General features: G+C 50.5%; 9 protein-coding genes across 9 annotated transcripts; 2 read left to right on the forward strand and 7 right to left on the reverse strand.

The window, feature by feature from the left end:
- Positions 1-497: 497 nt before the first annotated feature.
- PMZ80_009980 (uncharacterized protein) lies at positions 498-1,917 on the reverse strand (the record flags this gene model as incomplete). The annotated part of the gene is made up of 5 exons (XM_064878373.1): positions 498-536; positions 587-699; positions 749-1,012; positions 1,062-1,696; positions 1,745-1,917. 5 exons carry the CDS (start codon positions 1,915-1,917, stop codon positions 498-500), a joined length of 1,224 nt encoding a protein of 407 aa, XP_064725941.1.
- Positions 1,918-3,085: 1,168 nt separating this feature from the next.
- On the reverse strand, positions 3,086-4,339 carry PMZ80_009981 (uncharacterized protein; the record flags this gene model as incomplete). The annotated part of the gene is made up of 1 exon (XM_064878374.1): positions 3,086-4,339. One exon carries the CDS (start codon positions 4,337-4,339, stop codon positions 3,086-3,088), a length of 1,254 nt encoding a protein of 417 aa, XP_064725942.1.
- Positions 4,340-6,920: 2,581 nt separating this feature from the next.
- ecm33 (cell wall protein Ecm33) lies at positions 6,921-8,158 on the reverse strand (the record flags this gene model as incomplete). The annotated part of the gene is made up of 2 exons (XM_064878375.1): positions 6,921-8,050; positions 8,107-8,158. The coding sequence occupies 2 exons, from the start codon at positions 8,156-8,158 to the stop codon at positions 6,921-6,923; spliced, it is 1,182 nt and encodes a 393-aa protein (XP_064725943.1).
- Positions 8,159-10,551: 2,393 nt separating this feature from the next.
- MAG1 (3-methyladenine DNA glycosylase) lies at positions 10,552-11,904 on the forward strand (the record flags this gene model as incomplete). Its single annotated transcript, XM_064878376.1, has 2 exons — positions 10,552-11,533; positions 11,708-11,904. 2 exons carry the CDS (start codon positions 10,552-10,554, stop codon positions 11,902-11,904), a joined length of 1,179 nt encoding a protein of 392 aa, XP_064725944.1.
- A 517-nt stretch (positions 11,905-12,421) lies between these two features.
- Positions 12,422-12,947, reverse strand: QCR7 (Cytochrome b-c1 complex subunit 7; the record flags this gene model as incomplete). Its single annotated transcript, XM_064878377.1, has 4 exons — positions 12,422-12,517; positions 12,564-12,617; positions 12,669-12,784; positions 12,839-12,947. The coding sequence occupies 4 exons, from the start codon at positions 12,945-12,947 to the stop codon at positions 12,422-12,424; spliced, it is 375 nt and encodes a 124-aa protein (XP_064725945.1).
- Positions 12,948-13,456: 509 nt separating this feature from the next.
- On the forward strand, positions 13,457-14,641 carry PMZ80_009985 (uncharacterized protein; the record flags this gene model as incomplete). Its single annotated transcript, XM_064878378.1, has 1 exon — positions 13,457-14,641. The coding sequence occupies one exon, from the start codon at positions 13,457-13,459 to the stop codon at positions 14,639-14,641; it is 1,185 nt and encodes a 394-aa protein (XP_064725946.1).
- Positions 14,642-16,080: 1,439 nt separating this feature from the next.
- Positions 16,081-16,932, reverse strand: PMZ80_009986 (uncharacterized protein; the record flags this gene model as incomplete). Its single annotated transcript, XM_064878379.1, has 1 exon — positions 16,081-16,932. One exon carries the CDS (start codon positions 16,930-16,932, stop codon positions 16,081-16,083), a length of 852 nt encoding a protein of 283 aa, XP_064725947.1.
- Positions 16,933-17,587: 655 nt separating this feature from the next.
- Positions 17,588-19,364, reverse strand: PMZ80_009987 (uncharacterized protein; the record flags this gene model as incomplete). The annotated part of the gene is made up of 2 exons (XM_064878380.1): positions 17,588-19,259; positions 19,357-19,364. The coding sequence occupies 2 exons, from the start codon at positions 19,362-19,364 to the stop codon at positions 17,588-17,590; spliced, it is 1,680 nt and encodes a 559-aa protein (XP_064725948.1).
- Positions 19,365-19,477: 113 nt separating this feature from the next.
- PMZ80_009988 (uncharacterized protein) lies at positions 19,478-20,889 on the reverse strand (the record flags this gene model as incomplete). The annotated part of the gene is made up of 5 exons (XM_064878381.1): positions 19,478-19,560; positions 19,823-19,970; positions 20,018-20,133; positions 20,182-20,282; positions 20,333-20,889. The coding sequence occupies 5 exons, from the start codon at positions 20,887-20,889 to the stop codon at positions 19,478-19,480; spliced, it is 1,005 nt and encodes a 334-aa protein (XP_064725949.1).
- Positions 20,890-21,115: the final 226 nt, after the last annotated feature.

A 21,115-nucleotide genomic window follows, 5' to 3' on the forward strand; every position in this document is an offset into this window, starting at 1 on the left:
GATTCGACGCTGTACGTTTCCTGCCCGTAGCCTCATCACATGTGAACGCCGTTCCACTGCACAACCGATACTAGTATATCTACACTGCAGTTCACATAATAACTCCTAGCCGAATCGATTTTTCCTCCTCCGTCGTTCCTCCCCACACTCGACTCATGGCGTTCGCAGAGATCGAGTGGCGCAGGATCCTTCGTTCCTTCCAGGTTGTGCTTAGCCAACGCAACAGATTCCGGTTGTTTCCTTCCATCCAAAAGGACGCATACTTTTCAGCCAGCAGGTGTTATCGTCCACAATGTTTCTTTGAAGCCTCCAAGGCCACGAGCCGGGTTGCGGACGTCACACCGTGGCCAGCTGTGCGATTCCAAATCTCGACCACCCTTCGCAGCACTTGCTGAGGTAGCCGCTTCATTTTTCACTCTCAACTCGAATTTTGGTTGTGTGGTTGTTTCTTGCTCCGTCTATTAGCGTAATATGTGCGATTGCTTCTTCCGAGGTGTCTACGCGGCGTTGCCAGCCTTCTCTTCGGTATCGATGTGCTAGGATATCTGTCAGTCGTGCGCGCAGGTAATCTTGAAGTTGTACTCACCCAGACAACATAATTCGGCAATCCAACAACCTGATATCCTGCTCTCTTGGCCATTTTCGCAAAGCCCTCCGTTTCAGCTTGATTCTCGAATGGGTAACAGGGGAAGTTGATGCCTGTGCATGTCAGTTTCCGCTCGTTCGAACAAATGAGACTTAGCCATACCCGACCGATGTACATCCGCTTTCACAAGGATATTGACACCGCCAATTCCGTCAAGATTGATCTCCTTGTCCTTGTTTTCCCTCCAGTCGCCCATAAGAGCCATGTATTCTCGACCAGTATCGTACTCTTTGTAGCCTTCAGCAAGAACAACGTCCTTGTCCAAGCTTGCTGATAATCTTCTACCCTTATCGGACTCAATCCAGGAGTTATAGTCGAATCGTCCTTCGATGTCAACGCCGTCGCGATACCTGTGAAACCAGATGTCTGTAGCTTGTTAGCGCTTGTTCAGCCTCCTGCTGTATGGGATACATACTCGGTACCAGAATATCCTTATCGTGCGCAACGAAGTCCTCGATGATCTTCTTTGGGCTGTCCTGAATATCTACGTCCCTCCAATAGACCCATGAATGTTCTGGCTTCAGAGCAGAAGAGAGCAGATAATTTCTCGCTTTGCCCATCATCTTTCTCCTCGGACCCTGCGCCTTGAAGCCGTGTCTTGATTCCACATCTTGAGAGTACCCACCGTCTCCAAAGTTCTTCTCAACGATGGTCACGCTGTGGAATGGCAGTTTTGCATCAGGATGCTGCTGTATTCTGTTCAATTCGGACGCTAGAACTGTCAGGGTGTCATCCGTCGAGTCGCCGACAAGGAAGGCAAGATCGATAAGGTCGTGGGGATAGGTGAGATCGGTCAAAAGGTCGAAGTACTTGACGAGGTATGGCGCAGCGTCTCGTAGAGGAGTGAGAATCAAGACCCGTTCTTGATTCGTGAGGGCTCGGGGTGTGGAAGTGATCGAGTTCAGATCTACCCTTTGTATGGTAGTCGAATTGACTTCGTACGGTTCGTGGTGATTGAACAAGACTGGTGTTTGTAGATGTTGATTCCACCTAATGAATTCGTTGCTGGACATTTCCAAGGGCGACTTTCCTGGTCCCCAACATATCCGTCTGTACGAGTCAGTACCGCTCGTTTTATTTTGCGGAGCTTCAGCTTACGATGACATGGCTTCTGTCGAAACACTAATTCCTCTCCATAGTAATACAATCACGGTTGTCAGCGCAATGACTGCCAACACTCTTGTGCGTGCCAGGAACGCTATCAGAGCGCGCCATGGCGGTAGCCGGGCTTTGGCAGACTTCCAGGTCACTCCTCCTTTTGGAAGCAGCATCTTGTCAGTTGAGTACTAATTTGCGGGCCACCGTCGTTCGGACAAGGAATTGGATTCAGTATTCCTGCCTTTGCGATGAAGGAGGAACGAGAAAACGAGTGTGATGGCCCTACGGCCAGATCAGATGTTGTGTCTCGCAATCTATCTTCGCTTATGCGAGCGACAATTTTGGAGAATTTGAGGTGGAAGGAATCGGGACACTGCGCTGGTGGGACGAGAGTGATCGTAGAATGTGTTGCTTTACATATGTGAGACGTAAAGATTCGCTGTCGCGGTTTATCGATGTCGATGAGACGTGAACAAGCAAACGGATGATGAACTTTAGGGAAATCTGCGGAGCGAGATACCAGCACCAGCACCACTTCTCTACCAATTAGACAGGTTGAGGACTTGGCAGGAGGCAAGTCCAGCGCAGTTTTGGAGAGGCAGAAGAGGTGTTGAATCAGACTTTCTGAAAGTGGTCAGGGTTCAGGCGGGCCTAAAATCTTAGTGCTTGTAAGCTGAGCCCTGTCGCGCAAGAAGGCACGTCTTGGGGCTCCAAGCATTTAGAGAACCCAACGGTGGCCTTTGGTTTCCTCCGGGAACGCCACGAGGCGACGTCGTAAGCAGTTCCACACCCTTTTTAGCTTTCAAGTTGACATGTTGTGCGACCACCAAGCTGTACTTCTTCGACGTCGTACAATTAACTACACTTGCCATCGCAGTGTAGGTGCGCATCCTCATGTCAAAGGTCGACTGTCAGTATGGCACATCTACACTTTGGCCCCCGCCCACTGCAGACGTGCGGGAAGTTACTGTGCCTACATCGAGCGACAAGCAAAGCTTCGCATAGCAAGAAAGCCATAAAGGAACTTCTGTTATGTTGCGCAGCACTAAGTGTCTTGGTAATCGAGGTCTGAACGCATGAAACAAAATCAAAATTTTTGGATTTTCTACATATCCGAAATATCTTCTCAAGCCCCATCATATCTATCTAATGGTACATTTTTGTTCATGGCTCGTTATGTGCAACTTCGTGAGCATGACAGACTTTTTGACTGTGTTGTTGGTACATTTGTGTGCAAGCTGACACCTCCGGTAACTTTCCAACATCGACACTGGGACTGAACATGAGAGCAAGATCAAGACAGATGACCACCGTACAGATCTGTGAACAGTTAGGCAACAGTCAGGTGCAGCAGAAAGAAGATGAGCTTTCGTCGCAACTCGGACTTGGCGAGGGTGGTAGGTGGTATCCAGGCCCCCTCTGTGGAAGCCGCTGCATCGGGTCAACGGCAAAGTATCGTCTTTTCTCACCAGTGTTATTGTTGTCAAGTAAGTAGTCCATATCACTGGCTAGACGTTTGCGGCTTGCGGTTGGCGGTGGTAGTTGTGGCTGAAGGAAGGACGACGATGTTGCAGAGCCACGACGACTATCGTGGCGGTGGTCCAATTGCTGCTGCAGGTATGAGATCTCTTCGGCTTGATACTTGTTGTCGACCGCGAGGCGGGCTGCTCTATCTTCAGCCTCGATGCGACGAGCATGTGCCTCCTTAAGTTCGTTCTCGAGGCGTTGAACCCTGTCCTCAGCTTCGACCCGAACTTGCCGCTCACGCAGGATAACAAACCCGCTTAGCCAAGAGAACAAGGCTGCTGACAATAGTTGGTCGTCTTTGCCTGTCTTCTTGGCTGTTGTATTGGACCTCTGAGCTTTGCCACCCTGAGCCATAGAAGTTTTGTTGTTGTCGGGGTACTCTTCGGGCATGCTTTTCACGTATTGCTTGACTTCCGGAAGCATCTTTTCTGCCAATTCGTATATTGAAGTGGGCGTGCATTCATCCACCTCCTTCTGGAACACCCTGTGTCGATTTCGGCGGTCTCGTTCCTGCACCTTGTGGTTCTCCGTAAACTTCTTTGGGCCGCTTATGCGAAGAGCATCAACATCGTCGAAGTCTCCTGCGTCTCTTGCTCTCTTGCCTCGTGTCGATGTATGATTTTCGCCATACACTGGACGAGTCTCGCGAGTGAAGAACACGTGTTCAAGCTCATCCAGGCTCAAGTGTCCGAATTGTGTACATACAGTGTTGCAGAACCAATTGGATGGGTTGAACCAACCGCCGGATGAGATGTGTGCCATCTCTGGCACGACGACACCTCTTGTGGACCCATCGCGTATGGAGGATGGAGAAACAGCGACCACAGTGCTCTCTCTGCTCTGCCTTGGTGTTTGTTGTTCTTGACTAGCACGTATTGTGCTCGTCATGCTGACAGGCGAGAACAAGGCAGATGACAGCTTCTCGCTTGCTCTATGTAAGACACTGTGGAATGAATCGAGCTTCATAGCCGGCAATGGTCTTCGAAACAATGGCATGGAATCCTGTGGCCATGGCTGGCCATCTTCCAAGCCCTGGATACCAGGCACTGGTGTATTGGTGGGTGTCATATTGATATTGTAGTTGGAAGCAGTGGTGTCTGGGACGCATGTCAGTCATGCCATGTTTTCACACAGCTGCGAGACTCACTCTAGTCAAAACGTAAGGGCACAAAATGAGCCTGTACAACCACCTAAGATAGCTCGTGCTGGATATCCAAGGGAAGATCTTTCAACGTCAGATCTTGATATTGATAACGGAACTGCTTGAACGAAAGAGCGGTGTGGTCGTACAGCAGCTGTCAATGCAAGAGACGCACAGATGGTTCGAGGGTGTATCGAGCACCAGAAGATCGAGGACATAGATATATGGCAGTTTCTCATGCACTCACTGACCCTTTTCCCTGCACCGTCTTCGAGTTCGTGATGCACTCCTCAACAGAAATCGCTGCAAGAGGCAATAGATACCCACACCGGCAGCAGCCAGACGAGGCCGCATGCGGGCGGGCGTAGCAAGACCCCTGCCCATCACTCCAGGAACGGGTATCTGATTGTACAGATCATGGTGAACCTGCAGCACACGGCATGCGGTCATACAGCCGCGACGATGGTGTCATGCAACGACTGCATCAGATCGTTGCGAATCCGAGTGTGGCAGCAAGACCAAAGCCGAATGGAGGTCCTTTCCGTAGAGATGGGGTTGGAGGGTCGAAGAGGCGAGCCTTGAGCGGAGTTGGTCCTGTCTGAGCAAATCTCCTTGCTGCAATATTTCAGTAGTTGTTATGCATAAATCGACCGTCACCTCCCATCTCAGCGCAAACACCTGTAAGAGCAACCGGACGCAGATGCAACTATTGCTCAGCAGACGCAAGGTACTGACCTCGTGAAGCGCACTAGGCGGTGTATCTGTCCTCGGTCATGGAGCGAGGTGTGATGTGGAGTCGACAGGGAGCTCAATGTTGTCTAGGCGAGATCGCTGAGCCAGGATCGTGTCTGTTTGTGTCCAGATCGCACGCACACTGCGAACATGCACGCCGCTCAGTCTCTGCGCCTGTCAGTCCATAGCCGATTAGCGACGATAGGCGAACGCGGCCTATGTCGTTTTGCGATGCTCAGCATACCTTGCCAAAAGGGCTGGTGATATCCTTGCTAAACTTTGCATGCGGAACATGATGAGCACTCCCTTGAGCCTTGAACACGCACCGCAGGCTGATATCGTTGAGACAGTCTCGTCGAGCTTCCCTCGGGACCTTCGAGACTCGGAATACTGAAGGCGGGGGTGATGTATTTGTCCCTGCACTGCATACAACCAGGGAGTCGTAGGCTTAGTTCGCTGGTTGAGATGGGTCGTAAACTAATCCGAGAACAAACCATGTTGGTGATTTCGTGTGTCTCGCATGAACCTGCAGGACTTAAGCGATCTGTAGTTCGTCGATCCTCCAGTTCTCCATCTTGGTTGCTCCATTCGATGGTACTTGACGCAAGTACCTGCATATAGATTGTTATTTCGCAATCAAAAGGACGCCAAGTAATGGCGTGATATCATCCAATCAGTAAAGCCACGACGCCCATCGTCAATGTACGCAGATGCAGTCAAGCGGCGAGCTCACCTTTCGTGCCCCCCAAAGGGGTCCACACGATCGTGACCAGTACTTGCTCGCCTGCCTTTTACGTCCATTGTGTCTTGCATAAGCTTGAGATACGACGATTGTTAACTGGTCAAGTACTGACCTACAGTGATCTACATAAAGTTTTGGCGAGGCATGCTTGCCTCACCGAAATTGACCATCTTCAATGCATTACAGAACCTTTTATATAGAGATAACCTATATTGATTCTGCTACGCATACATAGGTTAAGAGAATCTGAGTAAATGGTCAAGCGAAAGATTTCTATAATTCTTAGTGAGTGTCTAATGACAGCTAGTTAAAGAGTAGGTCTTCGAAATTCGTGCTTTATTTATGCTACAACCACGAACTTTAAGTAGGTCTAACTTCTATCTGTAATCCTACTCTTATACCTTAGATAATTAGAGTAAATCAAGAGTAAATCGATAGCAGATAGTATTTTCATAAGTAATCTGTAGCTATAAGTATCCATTACCGCCTACAATATCTCAGGAGTGGCTCTCGAAATATGCTGATTTGGGTGAGGCAAGCATGCATCGCCAAAACTTTATGTAGACTACTGTAGCTGCATAACCCTCGCATGTTGCAAAACACTAATGCTGTACCACAGTGTAGATGTATTTCGGAAAAATCCTAAACGGCTAGTAGTCGGAGCTTGGGTAAGATGCGTTTGCCCCGTAGCTTGGCCTCGAGTATGTACGGCAGACGCATTTTGGAGAATACGAAAATCAAAACGAGAAACCACATATGCATTTGCTATCCCTATTCACAATCAATTCCATCCGACCATGTGCTCGACTTGCCAGCAGATAAACATTCTCAACAATAAAGCCCGGATTCATGCTAACCACATGCCCAAAAGAACGTTCTTTTCGTGGCTAAAGTGCCAATTCAAGTTAAACTGGCAGGGTGTACCCTCAACCACCTAGTCGTGACGACATGATCAGACAATCATGGCGACTTATTATTAGTTCTGCTCTATTGTCGTAAAGAGTGAACGCCGAGCCTGCCCAAAAAGCATGAATCTAGATGAACAACACAGCAGCAACCAAGGCAGCAAAGCCTGTCAATGGTGCAGTTGGGTCGTAGTTCAGGTTGGCCACAGCGGCGCTAGAGCTTCTGGATGAGCCACTGCTGCTTCCAGTGGTTGAACCGTTGCCCGCAGTGTTGTCGGAACTGGTCTCGCAAGTGAGCTTGCCCTTGATGACCTGGTTGCTCTTGGCACTCTCGAAGAGGTCACAGATGGTTGTGTTCGTGCTCGATGTGTAGATGCTCGATGCGCCCTTGACATCGGTCAGAGAGTCGAAAGAGACAGTATCGAAAGAACCGTAGAAGTTAATATCGCCGTTGATCATTTCGACCTTGTCGAAGGCTACTGCCGAAAGCTCGCTGTTGTTGGCAAGAAGGAGACCACCTCCGATCGTTGTAAGCGATGGGAATGTGAGGTTGGATAGGTTCGGGCTGTCCACAAAAGCGATCGTGTTGCCCACCTCGGTGAGGTTGGGAGCAGCGAAGGACTCGAACTGGTTTGAGTAGAAGCCCATGGAGCCTGGGACTTCAGACAATGATGGCATGGAAATGCTGGAAACATTTCGGAAGGTGAGATTGGCAGCATTTTCAAGGTTCGGGAACTCTATTTCCAAGTTCATACCGTTGGCAGAGAACGAGAGGCTGTCTGTAACGTTGGTCAGAGCGTTGACATTGATGGTCCTCAAGTAGTTGTTGTTGTTGATGTCCATTGCCTTGACAAGCTGGAGCTCGATGCCCCGAAGGTCAGTGAGACCAGTGTTAGAAATACGGACTGTGTTGGCTGTGCTGACACCCTGAGCAAAGTTCAATGACTGCAGGGCTGGCAGAGCGATCCAGTTGATCTGGTTGACGCCAACGAGCGAACCCATCTGAAGAGAGCTCAGGATCTGCAGCTCCTCGAGGTCGAAAACACCGCCAATCTGCGTCAGCTGGCTGGCAGAAATAGCTGTGAGCTGCGATGCGTTTTTGCAAGTCAAGTCTCCGGAGATACGTCCAACGCCGTCCAGTGAGATCTGACCACTGGCTTCGCTGGCAATGATAACGTCTCCATCGTATGTCTGGCAGCTTGAGATTTGCGACGCATCTTCAGATGTAGTGATTGTGATGGAAGGACCGTCACATTGTGCTGCGAAGTATATTAGCCCATGTCCTTGTTCTTGAATGTTTCTTCCCAACACGTACCGATAGCTGAGCCAACGAGGGCGAGAGCTGGGAGGAGGAATTTGGCGGCCATTACGAATGCTATTGTATGGGATCTGTTTTCAGGAAAGTCAGTTCTGTACCTGATTGATGAAGTGGTATGATATTTGGTTGGTGGCTGATAAAGTGTAGATGTCTGCGGTCGTCGATGTTTTAGAGAGGTATGTTGTTGAGACTCACCTGGAATGTGGTATTAAAAGTTGTGGAATTCGTCACACAAGAAGGCTTGTCACTTGCGTTTGAGCAGGTTGACAACGCAAAGGTGTGAGAGATGGTAAAAAGAAGTATTAGTTCTGTTGATCCGATGAGGAAAACAGAAGACGAAGGCTTCGAACGAGGTGAAGCTTCTTGCTAAATCTGCTGAGATGCAGTTCCGGCAGGCACGACCTTGAATTCACTTGAAGAAAGTGAAACAATTGAGGCAGGTACGAACGCTGGGATAGAAAGGGAGGATATTAAAGAATGAGGATGGTGAAGCAGTAACAACCCAGAAAATGGCTTGAAGAATCTGAAAGACGAGGAAGAAAGAGTAGAGACAAGCATCTGATAGGTAAGGAGTAGCCCCTAGTACTAGTACGTGTTGGCTGGCGACCTGGCTGACAGTGGATGTTGAGTTGACACGCGCAAGCTTTTTGCACAGGGAAACAGATAATCGACCGGGCCCAGCTCGATGAGCTTGGCCAGAGTAGGCTTAGCGATGTGTCACGGCTGATTGCTTGACCTCTGAGATGTCCTCTAAAGTTGTTCATCGTTACTGCTGGTGGGCCATCATGGAGTCTGTTGGAGCATGTGAAATATGGATGGCTGTATCACAGTCGCCACCATTCGTGCTTGGCTTCCGTTCAATTCGCCTTCTCAGCCACACATGGACATTATTTGATTGGCGTCTGCTCGCAAGAGATCGTGCACTAGAAAAGACATGTCTACGCAATCAATGGCATAGACGCCCGGCGCGATTGGCAAGGGTACGACTGTGCTGTGTTATTGTAGCTTTCTCTGCGAGTATCAAACAAAGTCTGCGACACCGGATTGAAACATGCAAAGTCAAATACAGCAGCTTACCAGACTTCGGGAGCTCATTTCGTTGCGGTACAGTCTAATACCGGGATCTACCATGACCAGGGCAGCAGATCTTCAGTTCGTATGATTGCATAGATATGAGCTTAGATAAAGATATGTGAGTGCTATTTCGACAACACCGCTCGAGATCTCGAAATGTGCCTGTCTAGAGTACTCTACTGATACGACCTCCCTGGCACAATATTTCACGCGATTAAAGTGCACACATGCAGGTCTCACCTTCCAGAGCTCGATGTATACGCGGCATAGATCCGCTTCTCCGTGCAGTACTAGCTTCGGAAGGTAGGGAAGAGAAAATGTTGACCTTATCCTTCGCACACGCTCTTTCGTACTGTGGCCAATTCTACTACTCCATCGATGTTCACAATTTTGCAAAGCCCATTTGCCGTCGGTGATCTTCTCACGCAGCGTTCAACGATGGTTGTGCATCACGATATTGTTGATGAACTCTCGAATGTTATCGCGACGGAAGTGGAGCGTAATTTGACTTTGTTGGCTAACGACGGCGGAAGACATGACGGAGGTACGCTTGGCCGCGCATCATGCGATGGGTCTAGGTTTGATTGGCTCGTCTACCAAGTGTATGCACAGTAAACATATTAGCGCACTGGCATTCCAGAACGATATTATTGTCCTTGTTGCTTCAGAGATACCGGCTGGATGATTAGCGAACGATACATATGTTCATGGCGACACCTAGCCGAGTTTCGAGGTAAATAAGAACTTCGATAGTAGTGAACGGAGCAATCTGGCATGTCTGGGTGCACCTGTGACATCTTTTGTAGGACGTGTTCCCGGTGCAAGTACGCGGTGACCATATAACGTCTCACAAGGACCTCGTGGCCGAATGAGTTTCGGTCAGGTCGTGCACAATGCGATATAATCCTACGCTGTTATGCAAATACCGATGCCGTTACTTGATATCGAGCACATCTGCTAGTGCAGCTCTGCCGTGATGAACACGAAGCTCGTTGTTGATTGTCCTGTACGCGCACTACTATGAAGCACTGTTCACAGGCGACCTCGATTCATGCACATTTATACTGGAAATGTTTTACTCAGTATGAAAACTTGTACTCTCGTCTGGGACCAAGCGATGGTATCGACGATACGAACTGACCAAGGGTGCTGGTCTTCAACCTCGCTGACCTGATTATGTAATCACATACTGCGTAGCAGTTGCCTGAATCGCCCAAATGTTCGTCGAATCACATCACACTACTACCATGCTTCCAGCGAGAAAAGATTATTGCTGCTAATGAAGTGATATCGCTTGACAACGTCCTAAGTTGTTTGACAAATCTGGAGCACGTCCTTGTTACTTTTATGCTCTACAGGTGGGTCGCGATGTCTCTAAGAAGATCAATACGCCTCGCCCCTCAAGCGACGGCCACAACTCAGATACAGGCTGCCTCAACCAACTCACCCGCGCGTCGGAAACGCAAGGCCAGTTCGAAAGACACCGAGAGCGCAAACAAGAAAGCAAAGCAAAGCCCCAAAAACACATCCGAGCCATCGCCATTCAAGAAACCCCAAGGACCAGTCACGCCAGCCAAAGCCAAAAGGGCCAAACCCACCAAAGCCCCCGTCACACCAACACCATCACTCATCAACGTACTCCGTGGCACACCCCCAGCCTACAGCACAGGCGACATCGACGACGCCACCCCACCACCAACCAACAGACTAGCAGACCCTCACATCACAAACGCCACCCTAGTAACCCCAGGCGGAACACAATCAAACGGCTACCCACTGGACCTCACAGGCGGCGACACAGAAGCCGACACAGACGCAAGTCCAACCAAGCAATCCAATGGTACAATAACAACAGGCACCCTCCTCTCCCAAGCTCAGGCTCATCTGATAACCACAGACGCCCGCTTCGCCCCCCTAATCGCCAAACACCACTGCGCGATCTTCAGCCCGTCCGGACTCGCTGAGAAAATCGACCCGTTCCGCTCGCTCACGTCGGGAATCTGCGGCCAGCAAGTCTCGGGCGCAGCAGCAAAGGCAATCAAGAACAAGTTCGTTGCTCTTTTCAATGAGGGGAACGAGGGCGTTCATGTCTGGCCGACGCCGAAGCAAGTGTCTGAGACGAGTATCGAACGGTTACGGAGCGCGGGATTGAGTCAGCGGAAGGCGGAGTATATTCAGGGTTTGGCTGGGAAGTTCGTGAGTGGGGAGTTATCAACGGAGATGTTGCTGAGGGCGAGTGATGAGGAGGTGATGGAGAAGCTGATTGCTGTCAGGGGGCTGGGAAAATGGAGTGTTGAGATGTTCGCTTGCTTTGGGCTTAAAAGAATGGATATATTGTCAACGGGCGACCGTAAGTTCCTCCCCCAAATACCCGGCCCAGTTCGATCATTTAGTGAAGGTAAAGACGCACTGATTTCAAGGCGAACCTAACATCGTCTTTCGGTCCGACCTACCTGCGCTCCTTACTCCCTTCTATCCCATATCACCTTCATCAGCCATTACATGTTTACTAACATCTTCATAGTGGGTGTTCAGAAGGGTATGGCAGCATGGTTTGGGAAGGATGTGGCCAAGTTGAAGGCTAAGGGGGGTGGAAAGTGGAAGTACATGAGTGAGCAGGATATGCTTGAAAAGAGTGCGCCTTATGCGCCGTATAGGAGTTTATTCATGTGGTATATGTGGAGGGCTGCCGATACTGATATTGCCTTTGTTGAAGCGTAGAGGGAGGGCATGATGTAGAATGACTTGTATAACATACACTACCACAATACACAATACCAAAACAGAGCTTGTGACCTTTTGAGCGCTGTGGAATGCTTCTACCTCAGACCGCACGCATAGACACGGCGCGTCGTGCCCCGTTAGGCCAATGGACGCTTGTGCTTGCTCCATGGGCACGATTATACGCTGCCGATGTGCTGCAGCGATAAACTTCGCCCATCCTGTTTCGATTCGTCTCCACGTGAAGTGAACGGCCTCGATAATGTCAGTTTCGCTGGTTTTGTAGTGCCACGACCTCCTTACCATCTCTCTTCTGTTGTTGATGGGAGATCCTACGTACACGATTATTGGACTTCTTTCCGGATCTTATGCTTAATGAGTGGCTTAGGATGTTCGGAGGAGAGATGCGCAGTAAAGATGAAGTCCGTCTCATTCGGGCATTCGCCGTGATACAATGTCTATGTACAGCTCTTCGACTCGAATCAAAACTCCACCACGACCGCCGGTGTTGTACAAATCAAGATCGTTTCTGAACGGACATGGACTCCAAGTCGGAGCGCTCTTTCTCCTCAGCCTCAATTTCCTCGATCAGGGGTTTGAGATACGCTACGTCCTGCTTGAAGTCAGTCGTGTTGTAGTCGCTAGTCGAGCAAACGTACCTCTTCTGGCTTTGTGTGCTCCTCGGGTGGCAGCAATTGATGAGCAAGTGAACACTGTTTTCATGTCAGAACCTGCTCTTCCCCGTAGCATCCTTCCTCTCCTACCTGGAAAGCTCGTCGTAATCTGAACACTCGGTCGTAGGCCTCTTTCGGTGGCAGTCGCTTCAGTGCTAGCAGAACAGTGTTGTTCTCCTCGGGGATCAGATCATCTGCTCGAAGACCTGGATCGTGTTAACCTCTGTTGTTCAAGCTTCGGTGTCGTCGGCTATTCTAACCAAGTCTCCTGTATCCAGATGCATTTGCATACCAGTTGGCGAACGGCATCATCCATCTCTTCAGCCATGGGCGGCGCAGAATGTAAGGAGCGAGGGAAGGGCCTGACATGGTGGATTGTGCTGTGCTGTCAAGCTTGCTATGTCGTTGTCTTCAATGTCGTCTGATGCGCGAGATCAAAGACGCAGCTACGAGATCGACTTTCTTTGTCTTGGCAAGAAATCAGCCAATTGCGATTGGGCAGGGTCGGAGCTCAGCTAAGGCCGTCTCCAGCGTGCCTTCCCTCAACACTAACTTGGAACTCTCCAATGACTTAATACCTTCACTATCTGTATCGCAACCCACCCACAACGAAGAGGAGCAATATTCGAAGCTCCAGAAGGGCGCACAAAAGTACCTATATCAACATTACACCCTGCAGCTCATGGCCAGCTCTCACTGCTAGCTTCACACCGCCTGCGCGGGTGCACGTACTCGGACCCCGCAGTTTCCCAAACCCCGAAGTGAAGCGCACCTTCCCAGTCTCCCGCGCACCACCGGAACGTCACACGAGGCACGACTACGCAAACAAGACAATGAAGATCGCCCAGTCTTGCACTCTGTAGACGCATCTGCAGATAATGTCCCTGGACCGATCGAATTTACCACCAAGTCCCTCGAACACTCTTTTGTCGGACCGCGAGCAATATGCGACGTTCGGCGATAGCTCGTCCACCAACAGAAGCTACAATACGATGGCTACGACCGATAAGCCAGTCTCCGCCTTCGTCTCTAGGTGTCAGATATACTCGTTATCGCTTCCGAAGGCGTGGGAGAGCCCACTATCAGGTGCCGGTGCAGGTCTAGCGAGTGGGATAGTGACCTGCCCGCTGGATGTGATCAAGACGAAGCTGCAAGCGCAGGGTGGCTGGTCTGCGTCGAGGAAGTCGACAGGTCAACAATCAAAGCAATTGTACCGTGGAGTTGTGGGCTCAGCGCGGACAATCTTCAAGGATGAAGGAGTAAGAGGCCTTTACCGAGGACTTGGTCCGATGCTGCTGGGATACTTGCCGACATGGGCTGTATACCTGACTATCTATGAGAAGAGTCGGCAGCCGTACTACGAGATGTGCGAGAATTGGTGGCTAGCCAGATGTTATGCTTCAGTCACAGCAGGCGCATGCTCGACTATTCTCACGAATCCGATCTGGGTGATCAAGACAAGGTTAATGTCTCAATCAAACCAGAGTACAACCGAAGGAAGAAGAGTGGGTTTTCACTACAAAAATACTTGGGACGCTGCACGACAGATGTACAAAGGAGAAGGAATCAGGTCGTTCTACTCAGGTCTAACACCAGCCATGCTCGGTCTGACACACGTTGCTGTACAGTTTCCACTTTATGAATTCTTCAAGACGCAGTTCACTGGATACGGCATCGGCGAGCACCCAGCAGAAGACCATGGCTCGACCTGGGTCGGCATATCAGCAGCTACTTTTCTCAGCAAGATTTGTGCTAGCACAGCAACATATCCACACGAAGTCCTTCGAACACGATTACAAACGCAACAAAGGCGATATGGTGTAACAAGCTCCGATGGCATGCAAATAAAAGACAAGTATAACGGCCTCTTGCAGACATGCAAGCTCATGCTAAAAGAAGAAGGCTGGCGAGGTTTTTACGCTGGCTTGGGTACAAACCTGATAAGAGCTGTACCATCGGCAATGACAACAATGCTAACATACGAGCTATTACAGCGGACTATCCATGATCTGAAAGACGCTGGTGAAAAACAGAAGAAGGATCGGGAGGCATTTGCTGGGTAAATGGTTGCATCATGAGCTACTTGACTGGCAGGGTGTTCAAGGCGTGACGGAGCGAAATATATGATACCATACACTAGCAGCACAGTGGTACAGAGCTGAGCTAGATCACAGCTACCTGTTGGACCAGCATGCGCGCAATGAATATTCTTTTTGTGATCGGACAGCTCGAGAGCGGATATACTGTTACCAGCGCCTTCGCCGCACGTGAGTGATACGCTGCTGATTTGCCGGGTTCTTACACATGCGAGACGATAGCAGGAAAGTCATAAATTCAATGCTTTCAGCTGGTCGGGCACCGGAACACGCGTATGAGACGGACAGTACTTACCAAGCCCGCTCCACGAGGTATCCTCGCACGCCAACAAAAGAAGCAAAGATGCAATACATGGACCTCTAGCTCCCACCTGAATCAAACATCTTGCTCACTTGAGCTCATCTCAACCTGAGATTAATGACAGCATCCGGCGTCTCTGAACTCAATTGCGTTGGTAGGCTATGCAGCCTTCACGAGATGGACCTTACCATGACCCCTCTTCAACAAGAAAGCATGACTGAGCGGGTGTCACCAGAAAAGGGCGATGCTCAACGGAAGCAGCCACGACTTATATCTGCTCCACACGGGAGGTGCTACGAGCAGTTCATAATGAGGGCAGACGCAATGCTAAATGATGTACGCAGAACCTGCAAGTGCGGGAGCAAAGGAAGGTACGACAGACTTGAGAAGGCAGCCAAGCTGATCGATCGGCGGGCAACGAAACACAGACCTCCGAGATCAGACAACTATAGTACATTAGGGCAGAATCACCTGGTTGGCACGTGTGGCCCGTGTAAGTAAGCATAAACATGTCGTGTTCAGGCCCCAGAGAGCACGGTCGATTGCATATAGTACGAGCTCATGCGAATTCACTTGCTAAGGACGAGACTGGAGACAGGCTCTACTCAGTGATGCCTTTGCGTACCAGGAAGGTACAAACGTGCACGGAAGGCAGGCACGGACTGCCAAAGCGCCCGGAAGGCGCGACAGCTACGAAAGTTGGGCAGGCGCGACCACCTCTATGTCAAGAGGAAGGCGCGGTCGAGACTTGACACAAAGCAAGTACAATACTTCGAAGGCGGCGCCTTCCACGAGTAAAGAAAGAGATAGTGCGGTTGAGAAGAAGCTACAGGACGTCGTCACCAGAGGAAACGAGCTTTATGTAGAAGAGGCAGAATTTACAAGCTCTCGAAGGAACGTGCATTGGACTTTTGGGAGCATTCCAGAGAAGCTGTGAAGCACTTTTGACCGAAAGTGATAAAGCCTCGGGACCTGACCTGGGTGCAGCACTCGGCTCCAGGAAACATACGATCATGCTCAGCTATATCGGATCGGCTGCCTAGATGGACGAATGCCAACACGAGCTCGATCCATTGATTTACCGCCACGACACCGTGCAAGTCTCCTAATCCTTACGCCAAAACCCCTTGATAGTAGCTGGCAAGATCCTGCTCACCCACCACATCCCCTCCGTAACCTGCCCCGTGTCATAGTCCCTTGACCTTTCCCCAACATCCGCTATCCTGCAGACTATCTCAGCTAGCTCCAGATTGAAGTGTGCTTTGATGTATGCGGCAATGCAGTCGTGGCCGTTCGTGATGCCTGCTGCTGTCCAGAGCTCTGCAGGTCTCTCTCCGTGAGCGGCCTTCATTCCCTTCGAGTGAGGTGAGCCGTCTGTCTTTGCTAGCGAACAATGGCTCCATCTTTTGTCCTCGAAAGACTTGACGGCCTTGAACTTGCTGCGCAGATCTGGAATGATGCCACGAGGACCGGTAACGATGCGGCCATCGCAGATGCCAGAGTAACAGGCTGGATAGATGCCCGTGCAGACTGTGATGATATCTGTTGTTCCACAGGCAGCATGAGCTCGTATGAACGATTTGCATGCTTCTGAAGGCTTCGATGCAGGGTCAGGACCTGGTATGACTAAGATTGAGAGCTGCCCTGGTTGAACCTCTGGTGCTGAGAGTGGCGCTGTGATGCGGATGCTCATGTTCGCTGTCATTGGCGCCAGTAGCGAGCCATTGCCAGTAGATATCAAGCTTGTATCTGCCTCATCCGCAATGTAGAAGATTTCGACCTTGTGGATGGCAACATCCTTGATTGGTTGCGGTAGGATCGACAACGGGCCGAGATACCCCTTGCTGAGCATGTGAAAGAGATCCACGGGGGCTAAGTCAAGAACCTGCAGTGGTGGAGGAGCCAGGAGGACCCCAACGCGAATGTGGGAGGAGGTTGGGTATATCTTTGGTGGCATTGCTGAGGCTGTCGTCCAGAAGCTTGGTAGGGGTCGTCTTGTCCAGATTCTCGAGGACTAATCGTGCAGCAAGATGGTAGCTTGCTTGTGGCTTTGTACTGAAGGCGGTGTTGAAGTGCAGATTATGCTTCGCTCTGGGAACGTGGGATATATAGTTTGGACTTCAGCTTAGCGAGCTTCGTCAGGCGTGATCCGAGTCTGTGCCAAGACGTCCGAAAGAGGCAATATGCTCAGAGTGGAGCCCCATCTGCGAAGTGACTAGGGTCTCTTCAGGCACCAGCATTTTGTTTAGTATCTAGACGTGGATATGCTGAGGCTGCTCGACGTGACGGGACCGGTCGTCTCTCAAGAAGACTTCGCTTGGGCACTGTTCCTATTGCACTAGATTAGCTCACCCTTCAAGATTCTTCGGAATCATCATGCCCGATGCTTGCTCAGACTTGCCTTTGCACTTCATGGTCGTCCATTCTGATTGCAAGACTGATGAGCGGCTATCAAGCCTAGCGTGAACTAGGCTAGATGACCAGCTCGACCATGTCTGTGCATTGGAGCGACATTCAGAAGTATCTGAGAGAAGGCTACAAGAGCCATCCCGGTCATCATAGCAACTTCAAGCACAGCGCCAAAACATGAAAACAGAACTTACCTTAAAGCCTCATTCCCAAAACCCATCAACCTTAGTCACGATGTCTGTGCCCTTGGTACGTCCGCCGTGCATCTTCGCGGTTCTGGCACCAAACTGGATAGCTCGCTTCTTCTCAGCAGCAGCGCCTTTCATGCCTAGCTGCCACATCGCACATCTCAACAACATCTTCTCGGGATGCAGCTCCTCGGCTCGCTCCGGAACAATTGTAGTCTCGAAGTGCTTTGGCGTTGCTTTGCCAGGTCTGAAGCCACACTTCTCCCAGGCAGGCAGTCCTAGTGCAAAGCTGACAAAAGTTTCATCGAGGAATGGATAACGTGTTTCTCGGCCCCAGTGTGCTATGACACGATCGTCTCGACCGAGATTTCTCTTGCCGATTCGTGTGAAGTCTAGCTCGAGCTCATCGTTGAGTGCTTCATAGCCGCCTCGAGTGAAAGCTGCAGCATGGCGTGCATAGCCCCCGAAGAGCTCATCGGCTCCGAGACCGGATAGTAGAGCGCGGGCTGTTGTTGTGTATGGTTGAGCTTCGGTCGACGCATGTGCAGAACTGGTCACACACCCCTGTCCTCGGGCAGCGAAGTACAAAGCCGCCGTGATGGAGAGGTCCATTTCAGTATTGTGTGGGTGCATTAGATGCACGACTGTAGATCTGTGCTTCAGAAACTCCTCGTAGGGTATGTTGATTGCAACAAATCGCCAGGTTCGTTCGGGGCACGCGGTGCTGAGCTCCATGAAGGAGGAACGCCCGGTTATGCGGTCAGGACAGGCCTCGTAGGTATTGGTAGTAGTCGTTGCGCCTGGCTTTGACTTTTCGGCAGCACGAGCGCTGACAACTCGCGGATTCTCGAAAGCGACGTTCAGCAAGTCGATAGGCTGGTCATGCGGGAGGATATCATGCGTGAGTCGAGCGAGGAGGGTACAGTCTAGGCCACCAGAGAAAAGGATGGCGACTCGGCTTGGATCTGTGCCTTGCCCGTGGGGTGTGTAGGTAGGTATTTGTTCGACTCGGTACACCAACGAGTGCTTCAGCTGATCAATTAGATGTTGGCCAGTGTGTGCTGATGGCATGTTCTCCTGTAGCGATCCGGATCCAGGCAGAGAACGGTTGATGCATGGCAGTAGTGTACGTGACGGTAGAGTCTGGATAGTCAATTCTGGTTGTGTCAGATCTACGCTGTAGATGGAGGTCGTGTCGACCTCGCAAAAGGCCGAGGTACTTGTGCTGGGTGCGACACTGGAGATTGTCAGCTGATTACTGTTGTCATTATCCTGACTGATTAGAAGAGATCTTCTTCCAAGATCATCCCGTCCAAAATAGAGCTGCGAAGATTTTCCATCGTAGAATACGAACGCATACGGACCAGCAATCTTGCCTAGAATCTCTGATACTGCTTCTCCCATGGACTGGGCATTTGCAGCAGCGAGGAACAGATGAGTGGAAATGTCCTTGGTATCATTGGCCGAGATTTTGTTGCCATCGAACAACCATGCCTCGCCATTCCAGCAGAATACTGATCCTGTTGGTTCGTCAATGACAGGCTGAGCGTGTATCTGGTCACCACGGAGAGCAAGAACGCTCGAGGCGAAGGTCAGGTACCACGCAGTGCTTCCTGCCAAAGCAGTGATCTGGTGAGTTCCTAACGCGTCAGGACCTCGTCTGCCAAGCGTGTCGGCATCCTTCGCGCTAATTTCGACGTGTTGAGCATTCGAGACATGGCACAAGATGCCACACATTCCAGAGGAGCAGGTTCTCGGATACGATGTCTATTGTCGACGCGTACAAAAACATCTCGTAGTCGTTCAAGAGCAAAATATATTGCGGCTCTTAGGGCACTTGATAGTCTGGGAAGGTTTGCCGATGCGGCTTTTCGACTGTTACCGGACATCGATCTTCTCGGCATCTTACACCACGGGCTTCTGGAACGAAAACTTCAAGCGCAGGATCTTTAAGGTCCTATGGGGGTTTACGGGCACCATAACCGCCGCTAGTGGCATCCGAGTCGTGCAACACCTCAAACACTGCCACGTTCTAGACCTCTTTGACCACTTTTGATATCAATGCCATCGCCTCATCAGACATGGCCCCGACCATCAGTATCCCTCTTCATGGAGTCTGTACAGTGACACTTTGAGTTTGGAGACAAGCCCATTATGGTACTGCGCAGGAACTCATCTACGACGACGTGACGGTCAGTGGACACTTGCCACCCAAGACTGAACTTCATCCTAAGTCGATGCTTCCTGTACTCTGCTGTCGTGGTGGTTGTGTCGGAGCCGGGATCTCCTCGAGCTCATCAGGATCATACTGGGTCCGAACTCGCTTGTTGCTGCTCGATGGAGAACCGCTTGTCTGGTCTTCTTCCTTGATTTTCTTGCGAGAATTTTGCAGTCCGGCCTGTCAACTAAGTTAGCGAATTCAACAAATCTGTCGATATACCTTACATTGGCGATGTCCAACAGTCGTGGTGAGTCTTCCTTGCTGAGACTTTCTGGGTCCAGAAGATCGAATGGGTCGGATGGTTGTGGCTCCTCGATTATGCCAATGCTTCTGAGTCCCTCTGTACTACAATCAGCCAGATATCACTGTCACGATCTATCAAGCGTACCTCGTGTATAGTAGCGGAAGTTGAAAGTGACGACAGGGGTATCGCTGACCATCTCACTGATCCATACCCTTGCCGGATCAGTCTTCACCGCAGCATCGAGCCTGTTCATAATGATTAGTCCGTAATAATTAGTCCTGATAACTAAGCTTACGTTGTAACAGTATCCGTGGCGCGACCTTTGAGCTGTTTCTCTGAAACCTCGCGCTCTGAAAGACAGACCTGATGGACACCAGGTGTTGCACTCGGGGTTCGCCTAACGTAATGGACTACCACACGTATGGATCCGATGTAGTTGCTCAGAGTCGGTTGAACAGCTTTGGACTCCTCACTGAGCCGAAGGGCACTGAACCTGTATTTTCGCACATGCCATTGACCTTTGGAGAACACCTTTGGGCCCTCAGATTGACGGACATAGGCCAGGGCTGCCTCGTACTCTTCCTTAGTAATCAATGGCTGGTGTGCAACCTGCCCGTCAACACGGATTTTGAACTTGATCCCATCGAAGTCGCGGAACTGGAAGCCTGCGCTAGCTTTGACCTCGACCATGAAATTAGCGCCCGGCTGACTCTCAATGTACCTTTCAACAAGTGGTCCATCATCCTTGTTGTCAATGCTGTCGGTAACCGGATTGTTTGCAGGTCTTTCGTACTCGTGGAGCGGCTGGCCGTTTGAGAAGATGCGAACCTCAAGCAGATCAAAGATAGCCATGTTAGACAGACTTTGCGTTCGAACGCTGCGTTGGTTGGAAGAAGCAAGAAGCCTTGTAATGGACAGAAGAATATTCTTAACTGCCAAGCTAATTGTCATAGGAGGCAAGCAGGCAAACACTTTGACTTCCGGTATGGCTGCTAATGAGGCTGGAGTGAGCTCGAAATTGTGTAGGGGGTACTGTTTGTGGAGGGCTCCCCAGTAGCGCAGCAAGTAGACGAATTCA

The sequence above is a fragment of the Knufia obscura genome (genome assembly GCF_036327395.1).
Source record: "Knufia obscura strain CCFEE 5817 isolate CBS 148926 chromosome Unknown scaffold_15, whole genome shotgun sequence".
Lineage (NCBI taxonomy): Eukaryota > Fungi > Ascomycota > Eurotiomycetes > Chaetothyriales > Trichomeriaceae > Knufia > Knufia obscura.